Source organism: Taudactylus pleione, unplaced genomic scaffold (genome assembly GCF_031769625.1).
Source record: "Taudactylus pleione unplaced genomic scaffold, aTauple2 ptg000301l, whole genome shotgun sequence".
NCBI classification, from domain to species: Eukaryota; Metazoa; Chordata; class Amphibia; order Anura; family Myobatrachidae; genus Taudactylus; species Taudactylus pleione.
The window spans coordinates 627,708-646,074 of record NW_028284702.1 but is presented as its reverse complement, the minus strand read 5'-3'; the positions used below and the strand labels follow the sequence as shown (position 1 = coordinate 646,074).

Sequence of the window (18,367 nt, the reverse complement as noted above, 5' to 3'; positions counted from 1 at the left end):
ACCACTTTCCATGGGCAAGAATAAGAAGATTTCCTCAAGGGTCGACACTCCTAAGCCTCAGAGGTCCACTCTTCAACCTGATCTACGTAAATTCCTAAACCCTCCCGGGGCTTCCTCAGCTAATATGGAAGTTCCATCCCCACCCTCCTCCCCAGCCACATCTCCTTCACTGGAACTCCCTCACAAGGAAAATTCTAGTAGTACCGCCTCATCAGATTCCCATGACCTTTCAGCCATAATGAAACTTCTTAAATCTCTACCGACAAAACAAGAACTTCCATCTAAAAGAGATTTTGAATTGCTTGAAGTTAAACTCCAAGAAACAGTTCGTAAAGAAGTAGAAATTCTTCAAGCTGACATCTTTCATTTGACAACCAGGTTGGTGGCTTTGGAGGAAGGGAAGGAGGCCATGAATGAGGATTTCCAGTGTTTGCGAGACTCAGTCAACAACCACGCCAGAGGTCTTCTTCTTCTGCAACATAAAGTAGATGATCTCGACAATAGAGGCCGCCGAAACAACCTTCGTGTTCGTGGTATCCCTGAAGATATTCTGACACAGGGTCTACTAGATGTCTTGACCAAGATTTTTAACGAAATTCTGGGTAACGACCCTGATGCTGATATCACGTTTGATAGAGCACATAGAGCTTTAAAACCGAGGGATGATTCCAATGATAAACCAAGGGATGTTATCTGTAGGCTGCACTATTATGCCCAGAAAGAGGAGATCCTACGGAAAATGCGCTCTGTGGAAGGAGTGGATTTCAACGGCCACCGAGTCCAGATCTTTCAGGACCTTTCTTGGCATACCCTTCAACAGCGGCGTCTACTGAGGCCGTTAACTGAAGTGCTACGTTCAAACAACAGGAAATATAAATGGCTTTTTCCTTTTGGCCTTCAATCATCACATAATGGCAAATTTGCTGTGTTCCGTGACCCATCTGATCTCGTCACGTTCTGTTCAGTTTTGGACTTAACTGCTCCTGATCTCCCAGAATGGTCTGAAACCTATATATTTCCTCAACCTTCGAGAAATTCATCTTGTGATGGGGCTTTCCATTTGGTGAGAGCTCCCAGACGTCAACAGAGGCGAAGACAATCGGTAGCTATCCCTGACGCCACTTGATTTGTCTTACTTACTTTATCTTATATGGTTGTCTATGTTCTCTGTGATATATCATCATATCCTCCTATTATATAGATTTCTTGTTAACATGTAACGTTCACTTAACTATAAGTCTCATGTTATAATGTTTCTTAGGTATTCTTAGTGAATGTCCTAGATATTTTATAAATTTAGATTAATTTTCCCTACTCTGAGACTTCTTTCCTCTTGTCTGCTAGGGTACTAACGTACTGAACATTTTCTTCTCTTTAGTCAATAATTATTATTTAATGTTATAGACTGTTTAGGTTATGTAATATTTTATACCTCTGCTTCTTTATTCTCCGACATTTATTAATGTGTATATTCATGTGCTGAGCAAGGTTTCCCATTTGCATATATGTTACTGCTACTGGCACTTTTTCCCCAGTGCCCCTATACCGCCAATATTTTTCCTAATAGGGAGATTTTTTCTTTCCTTCCTTATTGGGAGCGGTATTCTATTTACTGGTTTCTACTCATTTCATTTGCTCATTTCTAATATTATTGTTCCTTTATTTTCTAATATAATTTTTTCTTATATTTTCTCTTATTTCTTTTTTGTAAATTTTTTCCCTCACTCCCTTCCACCGGGAATTAACAAATATGACCAGTTTTGTGTGCTGAGGTCTCTATATCTTATTTTATTGCCGGGGTTATTTGTGAGAGCTCTCCTCCCTGTTTATCATAATGACTCTTAAGCTAAATCTCATTTTTATAAACGCAAAGGGTCTGAACATCCCAGAAAAAAGGTCTAGACTTCTAAGGGAGCTCTGGGCGGACAGAGCGGATGTGGCATTTATTCAGGAGACTCACTTTAAGGAGGGGAAAGCCCCAAAATTAAGCAATCGCGATTACCCACACTCCTATTTTAGTAACAATAGTTTGGGCAAAACATTAGGGGTGGCGATTCCATGGGAACACCTACCATTCCAATGTGATTCCAATCGACCTGACTCACAGCACCATAGAGTGAGACGTTTACGCCACAAGCACCAACTAGTGGATGTTTGGAGGCTGCGTCACCCCACAGAACGTGACTATACCTTTTACTCGCACCCACATACTTTATACACCCGAATAGACTATCTATTTTTAGAACACCAACACTTGCATACGATCAATGATGCGAAGATCGGCTCTATAACTTGGTCTGATCATGCACCTGTTTCCCTTAAAGTATCGATTTGCCGTTCGCCTCCCTCTGTTCGTTCTTGGAGACTCAATGATCTTCTTCTACAAGACTCCTATTGTAGGAGCCAGCTGAAGAAATGCATTGAAGACTATGGGGGTCATTCAGACCCGGTCGTTAGCGCCGATGCGCTCGGACCGGGTCGATGGCCCCCCACAGAGCATGCGCACGACGGCGCCGGCGTGCGCATGGTGAGACCCGCTACGACCAACAGCGCCGGTCGTAGCGGGTCTCGATCCAAAGGGGGTGAGCTGTCGATGTTGATTGACAGCTCGCCCCGTTTGGAAGGTGTGCCGGGGGGGTGGCAGCCCAAACGGAGGCATTCCCATGGGAACACCTACCATTTGGGGGAGGCCCCACTGACATCACTAGTGATGTCAGTGGAGAGCTTCCGGATCAGACAGAGCCAGAAGCTCTCCGGGGCTTACGACAAGGGAGACCCTACCCTAGGGTCTCGTCGTAAGCCCCGATGGTCGCGATGGTCTCTGACCATCGCGACCATCACCGGAGCGGTCGTTAGAGCTGTGGGTGTTAACCCACAGCCTAACGACCGCAACAGAGGTGGGCGGTCAGGATGCAAGCGGCCGCCCAGTTTCTGAGTGACCGCTTGCATCCTCCGACTGCCTCTGAATGAGGCCCTATATCTCTTTTAATGACACTCCCGACATATCCAAAATCTCCCTTTGGGAAGCGCATAAATGTGTAACCATAGGTAAGCTGATTCAGCTAGGCTCCTACATGAAAAAGCAGAGGGAGGCTCAAAAGGAGAATTTATTGAAGCAGATTCAGGAGCTGGAGACGGTTCATAAATCTTCCCAGTCGGGTGATGTTCTGACAAAACTCACAGATGCTAGGCGGTCCCTGAACAAGCTCATGGCGGATAAAATTAAATTGGATTACCGTAAATGTAGAAGCCACTTTTTTCAATGGGGAAATAAACCTGGCAGGATGTTGGCCAGAGCTTTGCGAGCACAGAGGGCCTCTGTGCATATCCAGTCGATAGTAGACGACTCGGGTCGGGACTGTCGGTTAACATCGGAGATTGCTGCAGTGTTTCATTCATACTATTCTGAACTTTACAATCTGTCTAAAAGTCCCACTCAGACTATAGGCGAAGTTGGGATTGAAAAGATACGGGCCTATCTCTTAGACATTAATTTCCCCACGTTGTCAGCAGATGAAGCTCTTGCTTTAGATAGGCCTTTTTCAATAGAGGAATTGAGAGAAGCGATTAAAACGGCTCCATCGGGGAAAAGTCCGGGTCCAGATGGTCTCCCGATTTCATATTATAAAGCTTTTCAAGATATCTTATCACCTATGATGCTCCAGGCCTTTAATACAATTTCTGATGACCATCATTTTTCAACGCAATCATTAAAGGCCCATATTACCATTATCCCTAAGGAGGGGAAGGACCCCTCACGCTGCCCTAGCTATAGACCCATATCCCTTTTAAATGTGGACATAAAACTTTATGCAAAACTGATTGCAAATAGGATAAAATTACTCTTGCCTTCAGTAATTCATTCAGATCTGGTGGGTTTTGTTCTGGGTCGCGAGGCCCGGGACAACACAACCAAAATGCTTAGCTTGATTCACCTGGCAACCCGGTCTCCGGAGGCTTCAATGCTTTTATCCACTGATGCGGAGAAAGCGTTCGACCGCATTGGTTGGTCGTTTATGCAGGGTTTGTTGGAACATATGGGATTTGGTCCGATGTCCTTACATAGAATTTTAGCACTTTACAGGGGACCTACTGCTAGAATAAAAATTAATGGGGATTTTTCCGACCCAGTTCAAATATCTAACTGGACGAGGCAGTGGTGCCCGCTGTCTCCATTGATATTCGTGCTATGCATGGAGTCTCTTGCGCGAGCCATAAGAGCCAATCCAAATATTTCAGGTCTGAGGGTGGGTGGATCAGAATATAAGCTAGCCCTCTCTGCTGGCGACCAGTTGGCGACTATTTCAAACCCCATGATCTCCCTCCCTAACTTGATGAAAGAATTCAAAACATTTAGCGATCTTTCCTTTTTTTAAATTAACTATTCCAAATCGATTGCAATGAATCTTACGATTAGTGCATCGGCTCTTGTGGGTTTACAACAGGCCTTTCCCTTTCAATGGCATCCTTCCCATTTAAAATACTTGGGAGTTCTTCTCCCCAGGGATCTCTCTAAGATTCATTCACTAAATTATGTCCCACTACTTGCAAAGATCCGACATGAGCTTACTACTTGGACATGTAAAGGCATCTCATGGATTGGGAGGAAAAATGAACATCTTACCTCGAGTGCTCTATATTTAGCAAACTTTGCCAGTGCTGATCCCTCACGGTTGGTTTACGGATCTCTATCGGGTGATTAAAAACTTTGTATGGGGCGGGAGAACCCCCCGGTTCAAACATAATATTCTATTCAGTCGACGAAATGTGGGTGGTCTCCAGCTCCTGCATTTTAATTCTTATTATGATGCGGTCATACTCAGTAGAATACTGGAATGGTCCAGGGTTGATTCGGCCAAGCAGTGGGTAACTATTGAGGGCTCTTTTATGCAGATACCCCTAAAGGTAGTACCTTGGATGTTGCGATTACCTAATATTTCACATCTAACAATAGAACCTACATTAAGAATTTGGAAAAGACTTAGGGGATTAGATTGTATTTCCACGGTCCCCTCGTCCCACTGTTAGAAAATCCTTCTTTCCCTCCTGGGATGTCGATCCAGACTTTTCAAGGCTGGTCAGGTGCAGGGATATCCAGGATAGGTCAATTATTTGATATTTCGGGAATTATGTCTTTTCAGGATGTTCAAAACCAATGGCATTTATCCAATAACAAGATTTGGAGATATCTCCAGATTAAACATTTTATACAAACACAGAATCCTTATTCTTCAGGATCCCGTAGGCCCCTCCCTTTTGGTATTGTCACCAACTCTCCCGTCCCATGTGGTGTCCACCTTATACACAATACTGATTGAGTATCGCTTTTCCTCATTGCCTAACTTTACTAAAAAGTGGGAAACGGATCTTGGCATGGATATTAGTGATATTCAATGGACTTCCATTTTTGAGAAATCCTGGAGTAGTTCTACCAACATACTAACTATTGAGACTCATTTTAAGGTGATTTCTCGCTGGCATCGTTGTCCATCAGTATTAACTAAAATGTATCAGGGTGTGTCGGCCTATTGTTGGAGATGTAGTAGGGAATATGGTAATCCTCTTCATATTTGGTGGTTGTGTCCGGATCTTAGACCTTCGGTTAGCAGGGAGATTATGTGCCAGGAGGTACCGGTTGGACCTGAATTTTGGCTCCTGAACTTAATTTCCATGCCTCTACCGGTCTATAAAAAATCCCTTCTTAAGTACCTCAATAGTGCTGCTAAGGCGGTCATTCCTGTGAGATGGAGAACTAATTCCCCTCCGACCCTAATAGATTGGTTCAAAAGAATTGAACTATATCACTCAATATGACGATATAGTACAGTCTTCAACTGACCAATCCAAAAACTACTTGAAAATTTGGTCTCCATGGATAGTCTTTTGTGATTCGACCCGTTATAAATCCCTTATGGGTCTATTATAAGTAAATATATATCCTATGCACTCTAGATTACTGGATTATAGATTTTCACTCAGGTTGTTAGGTTCCCGGTGGAAACATCCCCCCCCTCCCTCTCTTTTATTTTGTGATTATTTTTTATAATTTATTATTACTTATGCTGGCCATACACTCTGCAATTATCGGGACGATCCGCCCGATATCGGCGGACCGCCGCGATAATTGCAGCGTGTATGCGGGCGACCGAGGGTAAAATATTGCTCGGTCGGGCATGCTGGATTGTCCAGCATGCCCGTCCGATGCGATATTTACCCGGGAAACTGTCGGCCGCATCGGGCAGTGTATGCCCAGCGCTGCCGACAGACAGACATTTCCTGTGTTCCTTCCTACTGAAGGAACAGGGAAATGTCTCCTCCCCCGGGGGCGGAGCGCGGATGTCGGGCTATACACTGTGAGATTTCTCTCACAGTGTATGCCGGCGACATCTGCGGCTGGCAGGCAGCCAGATAAAATGTCTGTTGGTCTGACAGACATTTTATCTGGCAGTGTATGCCCAGCATAAGTATTATTATTATCTATGTATTTGTTTTGTTATATTATATTAGTAGATTAATTAAATTTGACAATTTTTATGTGATGGTTTACTAAATGGCCATACTATTTGATTATAGACGCTGAGTCTGTATGGTGTTTACTTTGTAATATTTGGGCTACATTATTTCGAACAATGTTATGTACTATGTACCTTTTCACATGTTATTATGCCTATGTAACTCTTATGTGAAAATTCTTTAATAAAAACTACTTGCAGAAAAAAAATGACCTATAGGCTGTGTGTATAAGGTGTATATGAAACATAAATTAATTTCATGTACTGTATGTACACAAACTTTCTTTGAGCCACTTACCTCCACAAAATTATTGAAAATATTGTATAAAATTACCTGCAGACTGTGTGTATATGGTGTATGGAAGTGTATACACCATATACACCTGCAGTGTATATGGTGTATATAAATCATAAATGCATTCTGTGTTTAGATTTGGGTCCCATTCCTAAGACATTTTAATATGGTATGCACATATTCCAAAATACGGAATATTCCGATACCCAAAATACCCCTGGTCCCAAACATTGTGGATATGGGAGACTCAACCTGTACTGTAGCTTGGACAGGCATATGTGCACCGCTGTTGTTCTGCATCTGACCACAATTACACACACTCTGACTGTACTTGGCCTACACTACAGTAGTTTGGTCCTTCCTTCCCCAGCCCCGCACCTCCAGATGCAAGTGGGCTTAAGTGTTCGATTCACCCACACCTGCTTAACCCCATATGCTTAAGCCCATAGCCACATGGCAAGGGCAGAGCAATTTATGTATTTTATTCTATGCAAACTGGCATAGGTCTGACTCTGCATCAACTCCTACGTTGTTATGTGGATACGCCTCAATTAATTCCTTTATTAGTCCTACAGTAAGCATGAGAATCGGCACTATAAGTAATAGAACAGCAGCTGCTTTGTGAATATTTTCCTCTTGATACCAATTAACTAGTAAAGATTGCTGCAGCAGTATGTTGGTGGATTATTCTTGTGAAAAATACTTCTGCTGTTTAATACTTATCTATGGTTTTCTATGACGTTTTGGTGTATTTATGCACTAGTAATATGCCAGATCACGCCTGTCCCACTCTCTATACTTACCCTGTGCCAGGGTTTCTCCCGCTCCCAATGTGCTTGACAATGAAGGGACGGTTCATAGAGCATTATTGTATAGATTTGTAAAGAAAAACATTTACTATTATGTACAGTATGTATTATAGTCTGCATAAAGTGATGTCTTTCAACGGAATGGGTATGTAATATCGGCAGTCAGGATGCCTCCTGTCAAAATACCGACAGCGGCATCCCAATGGTCGGTATCCCGACAGGGGTCGGGTAAGTATACTAACCCACCCCGTTCTCCCCCTAACCCTCCCTTCTTGTAGCCTAACACTAAACCTCCCCACCCGCACCCCAACCCTCCCCGTTAGTACCTAAACCTAACCCTCCCCCCTTTGTGCCTAAACCTAACCCTCCCCCCTTAACCCTAACCCCTCCCAGTGGTGCCTAACCCCCCCCAGGGGTGCCTAACTCTAACCTCCCCCCTCCCCACCCAAAACCTAACCCTGCTATGCTGCCTAAACCTAACACTCCCCCCCCCCACGGCTAACAGCTTATACGCCCCCGGCTTACCTCGTTCGGGCTGGCATCTGTCTGTATTTTGGCGTCGGGATTAGGCTAGGCGTCGGTATATCGACGCCTATCTTAAGTCCCGTGTCGGGCTTCCACCATCGGGATTTAGACCGGCGGTATCCCGTCCACTGGTCCGCTAACTACACCCCCTTTCAAAAATAGTCATATACCTAGCTCTTCTAATCAAAGGTTCACTTGGTATCTTCATTGTCCCAATTTGGCCAAGTTCTTTCTTATAATAAATATTTCCTTTGAATACTATGGGTTATATATCAAAGTCACCAACATAAAAAATAAAAATAAATATATATATTAAAAAAACTGAAAGAATAGCCAGGAACATAAATAAAAGCATAATAATGGTAGAATCAGTGCAAAGTGCAACCTTCCAACACAGAAGCTATTAGCACCTGATTTATGAATTACTGTCATGCCTTGTCCTGACAAATGACATCTCTTCTATTCCAGGATGTGTTTTAAGTGGGAGGATTGGGGTTTTCCCTGTAGAATACTAGATAAGAGCATGTAGTACTGTAGATTATGCAGTAACATGCATGCATGTTTTGCTGGGTTACATATGATAATGGAAAGGCATGGTGGACATTACATATATTTGGAGGCATTGACAATCTAGTTATATTATAGCCAGTAGATTAAGGCTCACTGTTAAATTTAGGGGTATATTTATAAATGATCCAATCTTGGACCCTATCATTTCTTATTGCTGCTATTCGCGGAATTAGGAAATTAAGTTTTGACCAGATGCATCAAAACTCACACACAGGGACAGGAGAGCCCCTGCAATGTGTTCAAAGTGAAGTGATCACATCCGCAGTCACTTCTCTCCTCTATCGGGACTCCTGTACACTACTGCACATAAGTGGTCTGCTGACCATGCATGTGCGGAGCCAATGCTCGGAAGAATTCAGAAGGAACACTCTCCAGGTAATGTTGGCAAAATGTAGGCCCGTAGGCTACAGCGACTTAACGCCATCTTCATCTGTGGGGGCCAAACTCCAGAATGCATCGCATTATAGTGCTTGCTAAATCTGATCAGCTTCACAGCCCCATAGAAGGCTGCGGCTGCTGTTAGAAAAGGGCTGGCCGTGGCAGATATGCTGATATTTGTTGCTGTCCCTCTATTTTACATTCGGGATAGACTAAATACTTGCGGGTACCCACAGAAAATTAGTGTTTTCAGGGAATATCCTGCAACTAACTTATGGGAACCCCTACCAATAAATTTGTCAATATGATATGCTTTGGATGTTATACAATGGTAATGATTGCTGAGTCAGTGAGTATGGTGCAGAGGTAGATGGGTGGCACATGGTGATGATTTCTGAGTCAGTGAGTCATGGTGCAGAGGTAGATGGGTGGCACATGGTGATGATTGCTGAGTCAGTGAGTCATGGTGCAGAGGTAGAAGGGTGGCACATGGTGATGATTGCTGAGTCAGTGAGTCATGGTGCAGAAGTAGATGGGTGGCGCATGGTGATGATTGCTGAGTCAGTGAGTATGGTGCAGAGGTAGAAGGGTGGCGCATGGTGATGATTGCTGAGTCAGTGAGTATGGTGCTGAGGTAGATGGGTGGCACATGGTGATGATTGCTGAGTCAGTGAGTATGGTGCTGAGGTAGATTGGTGGCACATGGTGATGATTGCTGAGTCAGTGAGTATGGTGCAGAGGTAGATGGGTGGCGCATGGTGATGATTGCTGAGTCAGTGAGTATGGTGCAGAGGTAGATGGGTGGCGAATGGTGCTGATTGCTGAGTCAGTGAGTTATGGTGCTGAGGTAGATAGGTAGATGGGTGTAGCATGGTGATGATTGCTGAGTCAGTGAGTTATGGTGCTGAGGTAGATAGGTGGTGCATGGTGCTGATTGCTGAGTCAGTGAGTATGGTGATGAGGTAGATGGGTGGCACATGGTGATGATTACTGAGTCAGTGAGTTATGGTGCTGAGGTAGATAGGTGGTGCATGCTGCTGATTGCTGAGTCAATGAGTTATGGTACTGAGGTAGATAAGTGGCGCATGGTGATTGCTGAGTCAGTGAGTATGGTGCGGAGGTAGATGGGTGGCGCATGGTGCTGACTGTTGAGGCAAATTGATGGTGCATTGAAATTATTGCTGAGTCAGTGAGTTATGGTGCTGAGGTAGATAGGTGGTGCATGGTGCTGATTGCTGAGTCAGTGAGTATGGTGCTGAGGTAGATGGGTGGCACATGGTGATGATTACTGAGTCAGTGAGTTATGGTGCTGAGGTAGATTGGTGGTGCATGGTGCTGATTGCTGAGTCAGTGAGTATGGTGCTGAGGTAGATGGGTGGCACATGGTGATGATTACTGAGTCAGTGAGTTATGGTGCTGAGGTAGATAGGTGATGCATGCTGCTAATTGCTTAGTCAATGAGTTATGGTACTGAGGTAGATAAGTGGCGCATGGTGATTGCTGAGTCAGTGAGTATTGTGCGGAGGTAGATGGGTGGTGCATGGTGCTGATTGCTGAGGCAGATTGATGGCGCATTGAAATTATTGCTGAGTCAGTGAGTATGGTGCTGAGGTAGATAGGTGGCACATGGTCCTGATTGCTGAGCCAGTGAGTTAGGGTTCTGAGGTAGATGGGTGGCGCATGGTAATGATTGCTGAGTCAGTGATTCCTGGTGCAGAGGTAGAAGGGTGGTGCATGGTGCTGATTGCTGAGTCATTGAGTTATGGTGCTGAGTTAAATAGGTGGCGCATGATAATGATTGCTGAGTCAGTGAGTTAGGGTTCTGAGGTAGATAGGTGGTGCATGGTGCTGATTGCTAAGTCAGTGAGTTATGGTGCTGAAGTAGATAGGTGGCGCATGGTGATGATTGCTGAGTCATTGATTCCAGGTGCTGAGGTAGATAGGTAGCACATGGTGATAATTGCTGAGTCAGTGATTCCTGGTGCTGAGGTAGAAAGGTGGTGCATGGTAATGATTGCTGAGTCAGTGTTTCCTGGTGCTGAGGTAGATGGTTTGTGCATGGTAATGATTGCTGAGTCAGTGATTCCTGGTGGTGAGGTAGATAGGTGGTGCATGGTGCTGATTGCTGAGTCAGTGAGTTATGATGCTGTTGTAGATAGGTGGAGCATGGTAATGATTGCTGAGTCAGTGATTCCTGGTGTAGAGGTAGATGTGTGGTGCATGGGGATGATTGCTGAGTCAGTGAGTTATGGTGCTGAAGTAGATAGGTGGCGCATGGTGATGATTGCTGAGTCAGTGATTCCTGGTGTAGAGGTAGATGTGTGGTGCATGGGGATGATTGCTGAGTCAGTGAGTATGGTGCAGAGGTAGAAGGGTGGCGCATGGTGATGATTGCTGAGTCAGTGAGTATGGTGCTGAGGTAGATGGGTGGCACATGGTGATGATTGCTGAGTCAGTGAGTATGGTGCTGAGGTAGATTGGTGGCACATGGTGATGATTGCTGAGTCAGTGAGTATGGTGCAGAGGTAGATGGGTGGCGCATGGTGATGATTGCTGAGTCAGTGAGTATGGTGCAGAGGTAGATGGGTGGCGAATGGTGCTGATTGCTGAGTCAGTGAGTTATGGTGCTGAGGTAGATAGGTAGATGGGTGTAGCATGGTGATGATTGCTGAGTCAGTGAGTTATGGTGCTGAGTTAGATAGGTGGTGCATGGTGCTGATTGCTGAGTCAGTGAGTATGGTGATGAGGTAGATGGGTGGCACATGGTGATGATTACTGAGTCAGTGAGTTATGGTGCTGAGGTAGATAGGTGGTGCATGCTGCTGATTGCTGAGTCAATGAGTTATGGTACTGAGGTAGATAAGTGGCGCATGGTGATTGCTGAGTCAGTGAGTATGGTGCGGAGGTAGATGGGTGGCGCATGGTGCTGACTGTTGAGGCAAATTGATGGTGCATTGAAATTATTGCTGAGTCAGTGAGTTATGGTGCTGAGGTAGATAGGTGGTGCATGGTGCTGATTGCTGAGTCAGTGAGTATGGTGCTGAGGTAGATGGGTGGCACATGGTGATGATTACTGAGTCAGTGAGTTATGGTGCTGAGGTAGATTGGTGGTGCATGGTGCTGATTGCTGAGTCAGTGAGTATGGTGCTGAGGTAGATGGGTGGCACATGGTGATGATTACTGAGTCAGTGAGTTATGGTGCTGAGGTAGATAGGTGATGCATGCTGCTAATTGCTTAGTCAATGAGTTATGGTACTGAGGTAGATAAGTGGCGCATGGTGATTGCTGAGTCAGTGAGTATTGTGCGGAGGTAGATGGGTGGTGCATGGTGCTGATTGCTGAGGCAGATTGATGGCGCATTGAAATTATTGCTGAGTCAGTGAGTATGGTGCTGAGGTAGATAGGTGGCACATGGTCCTGATTGCTGAGCCAGTGAGTTAGGGTTCTGAGGTAGATGGGTGGCGCATGGTAATGATTGCTGAGTCAGTGATTCCTGGTGCAGAGGTAGAAGGGTGGTGCATGGTGCTGATTGCTGAGTCATTGAGTTATGGTGCTGAGTTAAATAGGTGGCGCATGATAATGATTGCTGAGTCAGTGAGTTAGGGTTCTGAGGTAGATAGGTGGTGCATGGTGCTGATTGCTAAGTCAGTGAGTTATGGTGCTGAAGTAGATAGGTGGCGCATGGTGATGATTGCTGAGTCATTGATTCCAGGTGCTGAGGTAGATAGGTAGCACATGGTGATAATTGCTGAGTCAGTGATTCCTGGTGCTGAGGTAGAAAGGTGGTGCATGGTAATGATTGCTGAGTCAGTGTTTCCTGGTGCTGAGGTAGATGGTTTGTGCATGGTAATGATTGCTGAGTCAGTGATTCCTGGTGGTGAGGTAGATAGGTGGTGCATGGTGCTGATTGCTGAGTCAGTGAGTTATGATGCTGAGGTAGATAGGTGGCGCATGGTAATGATTGCTGAGTCAGTGATTCCTGGTGTAGAGGTAGATGTGTGGTGCATGGGGATGATTGCTGAGTCAGTGAGTTATGGTGCTGAAGTAGATAGGTGGCGCATGGTGATGATTGCTGAGTCAGTGATTCCTGGTGTAGAGGTAGATGTGTGGTGCATGGGGATGATTGCTGAGTCAGTGAGTTATGGTGCTGAGGTACAGTAGATGGGTGGCACATGGTTTTCTGAAACAAGACATAGCTGTATATAATGAAGTATAACAAAATATATTTTAATAACCCTAAGCAAAAACAAAAAACAAAACAGAGTATTTGGAACATATGAGAACTGCTGTAGGGACGAAATGATAAAAACGAATTTAATATGGGAAATATAATTAGAAGTACAGCACACCTGAGCATATGTGAGATTCGTAACGGTAAAATTATTCTATAGTACAGTAAAGATTTTAATTATACGTTAATCATACCTATCTAGAGAATGTCTGGAAGACTCCCTAATTTAGGGAAGTTCTTCCAGACTCCCAGCACATTAGGCCATCCTCTCTGATCCTGAACACTTCCCTAAGGCAGTGTGCGGGGCATTTACTGTATGACATGATTCACTACATTGCGACGCAGGGGGCAGAGCCATAGTGAGTCACATTGTCACACTAGGCACACTTGCCCCTTGGACCTCTCCCCGAGGACCTCCTGGAGAGGAATTTTGATTGTGTAGGCAAGTAAGGTGCAGCACCGTAGCGAGGCTGGGGAGGTATCAGAAGATACTTTTTTGTGGATAAGTATATTGGGAATCTGTGCGTGCGCACGACCTGTTCTCCGAATGTGCAGAATGTGTCCTGCGTGATCTCACACAGCTCCCTCTATGCCTCTGCCTCATTGACAGGCAGAGGCATTTATGGGGCGGTGAGGGGGCCGGGGAGGCAGTTTCTGGCCTCGCAAGCAGGCCAGCCTGAGTAAGCTGACTCTTACTCAGCTGGCTGGTGGCCCAGCGCAGTCATAATGGTGATCCCAGCCTGTGACCTTGGTCGCAGTGCTGGGATCGCAAATGCAGCAAGGGATGTCAGACACCTCCTGTTTCATTTGCATATTTACAAATAATGATAATTATAATGGATAATGGAGCCAAGCTCTGAGAAGATTAGATTTTCAGAGTTTGGTAAATCGTGCAAGATTGCAGTCTCCATTACGAATGGGTTGTGTTTGATCTGCAGCGTTAATTAGCCTAATACAGGAAATATCTCTGATATCTTAAAACTCCCATTTTTGCGTGTTTTTCAATGTGGGGTTTGATAAATAGACCCCTAAATGTCAATTTATTGCTTCTTAACTTGAGGATATTCCCACCAGATGTGTAAAGTGCCTAAACCGGTGACATACAGTAGACAGAGGCAATTAATATGCATGTATATAACTAGATATACATTTATAACTAACCATCTGGTGTTTGCTTCCTTAGTATGATTATTTCAACAGAGATCAAAATACTGTAATTCCTGTCTTTTAAGGTAAAATAAAATCACAATATTTATAACATTATAAAATATGAATTGTAATATATAGATATTCCTTTTCTGCGTATTCTCAGATTGATACCACTTCTATTTTAGCAGTCAGGTAAATAAGTATTAAAAAGAAAAATGAGATGACTAGCCATATGGTGATGTGATAAACAACATGTCTGTTATGCCCCCAGTGCTGAGAGATGGTATTGCGAGATGTCCGGGGACTATGAAGAGGATTTTTGTCGCAGCACTATGACGCTGATGAGAGAACTGTGCTATAGAAATGAGCAGGATGAAAAATGTCTGGAATTTTATGAGTTACAGCGAAACCAGGGGCTGACACGCTATACTGGAGATGCAGGTAATTGTTGCATTGTACTTCCAATACTAACTACTTTGACTGATCAGATTGAACTTTTGTCGGTTGTACAATATGTCATGGTGCTGAATACAGAATGGCAGTAGAGTGATACTAGCACTTCTGCTGCTTGAGACAGAAAATGAATGGTACCCCTTTCATCTTTTATTGAACATACCATAAACAATTCTATATAAAGTATGTAGTGTACATTTTAAAAAAACTAATATTTCCATTTTAATCCTTATTAGATTTACTGACAAGGTAGAAACCTGTAATTTATACATTCACGGTACTAAAATGACATTTTTGAAAATAATAACATTTTGCCGTCCTTCACAAACGGAGCCTGATGCCGCTGCCTCTCATTGCCTCTTTTTTGGCACACTACTGAGCGTGGGTGTTGGATTTGTTTTAATCAGAATGAATCTCTTTAGTGAATGCAAAACCCTCCATATTCTAAACATCTGTGATGGAGCTGGGGAAAAATAGATGTTTTTCAAACAACTACAGTATAATTGTTCAGACACTTCTTATCCATCCCAGATGTCCTCTAATTCCCCTCACCATTGATCACCTTCTTTACTTTCTCATCCTATTTGAGAACTGCAACTATTGAGTATGAAACTTTTGTTTTAGCTAGAATTCAAACATCTATGCCATAATGCTACTTACCCGAGATCCAGATATACCCCCAGATCGATTAGTCCCTAGAGGGCCCCAGTGGTCCCGAACTGCACTTCTCTATCCTACTAGGGCAACCTATTTTCCAACATACATAGGTGTGGTCAATGTTTCATTATCAACACAAGTGACACTTTGAAATCAGCAAGAGAAGGGAAGCATCCCTCTACCAATGGCGTCCTCTGTGACCTTTGAGCTTAGGGCAATGCATGATCCTAAGTACTGTAAGCAACACCTACAGCAGAGCAGAAGCATATAAACTTACTGTACTTTTCTATGGTTATTATGGTGTATGTTAAGTCTTCTGTTTGCTTCATATATTCTATTGTTGTATTTTTTTCTTTACCTATGTTAAATAAACCAACAATCCCATGAAAATGCATATATCACAGAGCCCGGTCAATGAGTTTTGTAATCTCCTATTGAGTATCTTAGGGGCAAAGTCATGAAATACTCAGAGAACAAATGGAGAGACTGACAATAACAACCAATCAGCTTCTAGCTCTTAACAATACTCTGAGCCCTAGGAGTACTGATATAGCATTGTTAGGCATAAATACAGGTGGCTTTTGACTAGGGGTGTGCACTGGCCACTTTTCGTGTTTTGTGTTTTGGATCTGGATCTTTCTTCGTGTTTTGGATCTGGATTGGTTTTGCCAAAACCACCTTTCCGGGTTTTGTGTAGAGATGTGCGCCGACCCCTGTGCTTTGGTTTTGGATCTGGATCTCCTCTGGTTTTGGCTCTGGATTGGTTTTGCCAAAACCTCACCTCCGTGTTTTGTTTTCGTGTTTTGGTTTTGGATCTGGATTTTTTTCTTAAAAAATCAAAAACACAGCTAAAATCACATAAAATGGGCCTTTTTTTGTTCCTACAGCATTAATAACCTCAATAACATTTATTTCCACTCATTTCCAGTCAATTTTGATCACCTCCCAGCTCACAATATTGATTTTTTTCATCTAGTTATAGGGCCAAAAGGTTGTATCTAGCTTGCTGGCTCAAAACTGATTGATATAATTATTAATACAGTTGAGAACTGTGCAAAGATGATGTTTGTTTGGGAGCAGTGGTTCTCAAACTCGGTCCTCGGGACCCCACACAGTCACATTTTACAGGTCACCCAGCCAGTGCACAGGTGTATTTATTACTCACTGACACATTTAAAGATCTGCAGGTGGAGCTAATTATTTCACTTGTGATTCTGTGAGGATACCTGCAAAACATGCACTGTTTGGGGTCCTGAGGACCGAGTCTGAAAACCTGTGCCCTTGAGGATTGAAGAATTGATAGTTGATAGTTGGTGCAGCCCCTGGCTGTAAAATTGATAAATTAATTAAAAAACAATTCATTTGGTGCAGCCCCCGCCTGAATAATTAATAAAAAGCAATTCATTGGTACAGCCCTGGCTGTTAAATTGATAATAAATTAATAAAAAAAACAATTCATTGGGTGCAGCCTCTGGCTGTACAATTGATAATAAATTAATTTAAAAACAATTCATTGGGTGCAGCCCCTGGCTGAATAATTAATAAAAAGAAATTCATTGGTGCAGCCCCTGGCTGTAAAATTGATAATAAATTAATTAAAAACAATTCATTGGGTGCAGCCCCTGGCTGTAAAATTGATAATAAATTCATTAAAAAACAATTCATTGGGTGCAGCCCCTGGCTGAAAAATTAATAAAAAGCAATTCATTGGTACAGCCCCTGGCTGTAAAATTGATAATAAATGAATTTAAAAATAAATCATTGGTTCCTAAACCAACCATAACATTAATTTAAAATGTCAGGCAGCAATGCCCCAACCAGCACATAATGGAAAGGAAAAAGGTGCAAGATGGAATAGTCCTTGGGCCCTCCCACCCACCCTTATGTTGTATACGAAACAGGAGAGTTTAACACACCAATCATTTCAGTGACAAGGATTGCCAATTGTGGCTTAAATGATTGGTTTGTTTGGACCCGCATAAAGCAAGATGCCAATGTGATATGGACATGGAAATGAAAATGATCCCATACACAAACTGGTTTTACATTACTAGTTGTCGTTGTCCTCGTCCTCCCCATCAGTGTGTACATCCTCTTCTTCACACAATATTAATTTGTCCACGCTGGAATCCACCATAGGCGCCTCTGTAATTTTTTCATGTAATTGTTGGTAGAGGTCTTCCCTGTGGAATTTGTAATTCATTTTAATGAACATCATCTTTTCCACATTTTGAGGAAGTAACCTCCTACGCCGATCACTGACAAGGTTGCCAGCTGCACTGAAAACTCTTTCAGAGTACACACTGGAGGGTGGGCAATTTAAGTAATGCAAAGCCAGTTTGTATATGGGCCTCCAAATTGCCTCTTTTTCATGCCAGTACTGAAAGGGACTGTCTGACATGCCTATTAGGATGTTATCTCTGAAATAGTCCTCCACCATTCTGTGAATGGAGACTGTATCACACATATAGTCATGGTAGAAGACATGTCACTAGTAGGCAGTTCTCTCAGGTCCGACCAGATGTCATTTTTTGGTGAACGATCTGCATGACCAGCAGGCATTCTGTAAGGAAAATTGAGTCTTTTCCTGGCAGCTGTAGAAACTGAAGGAGGAGATGATGGCATTTCACATGCAGTTGCAGCTGACAATTTTTTTACCAACATCTCTTTGCACAGTTTTAGATTTTTGTCTGTTAAAAAAAACTCACAAGGTAGGACTTAAACCTAGGATCCAGAATGGTTGCCAAAATATATTTTTCAGATTTCAATAGATTGACGATTCTTGGAT

General features: G+C 43.4%; 1 protein-coding gene across 5 annotated transcripts in view; it reads left to right on the top strand.

Moving 5' to 3' along the window:
• SYT3 (synaptotagmin 3) overlaps positions 1-18,367 on the top strand; it is a 373,682-nt gene that overhangs the window by 121,795 nt on the left and 233,520 nt on the right. For all 5 annotated transcript variants that reach the window (XM_088482948.1, XM_088482947.1, XM_088482944.1 and 2 more), the window contains one exon: positions 14,741-14,910. In XM_088482948.1, coding sequence (XP_088339074.1) covers positions 14,763-14,910 — 148 coding nt within the window. In that variant the 5' untranslated portion in view covers positions 14,741-14,762. The remainder of the gene's footprint in view (positions 1-14,740; positions 14,911-18,367) is intronic.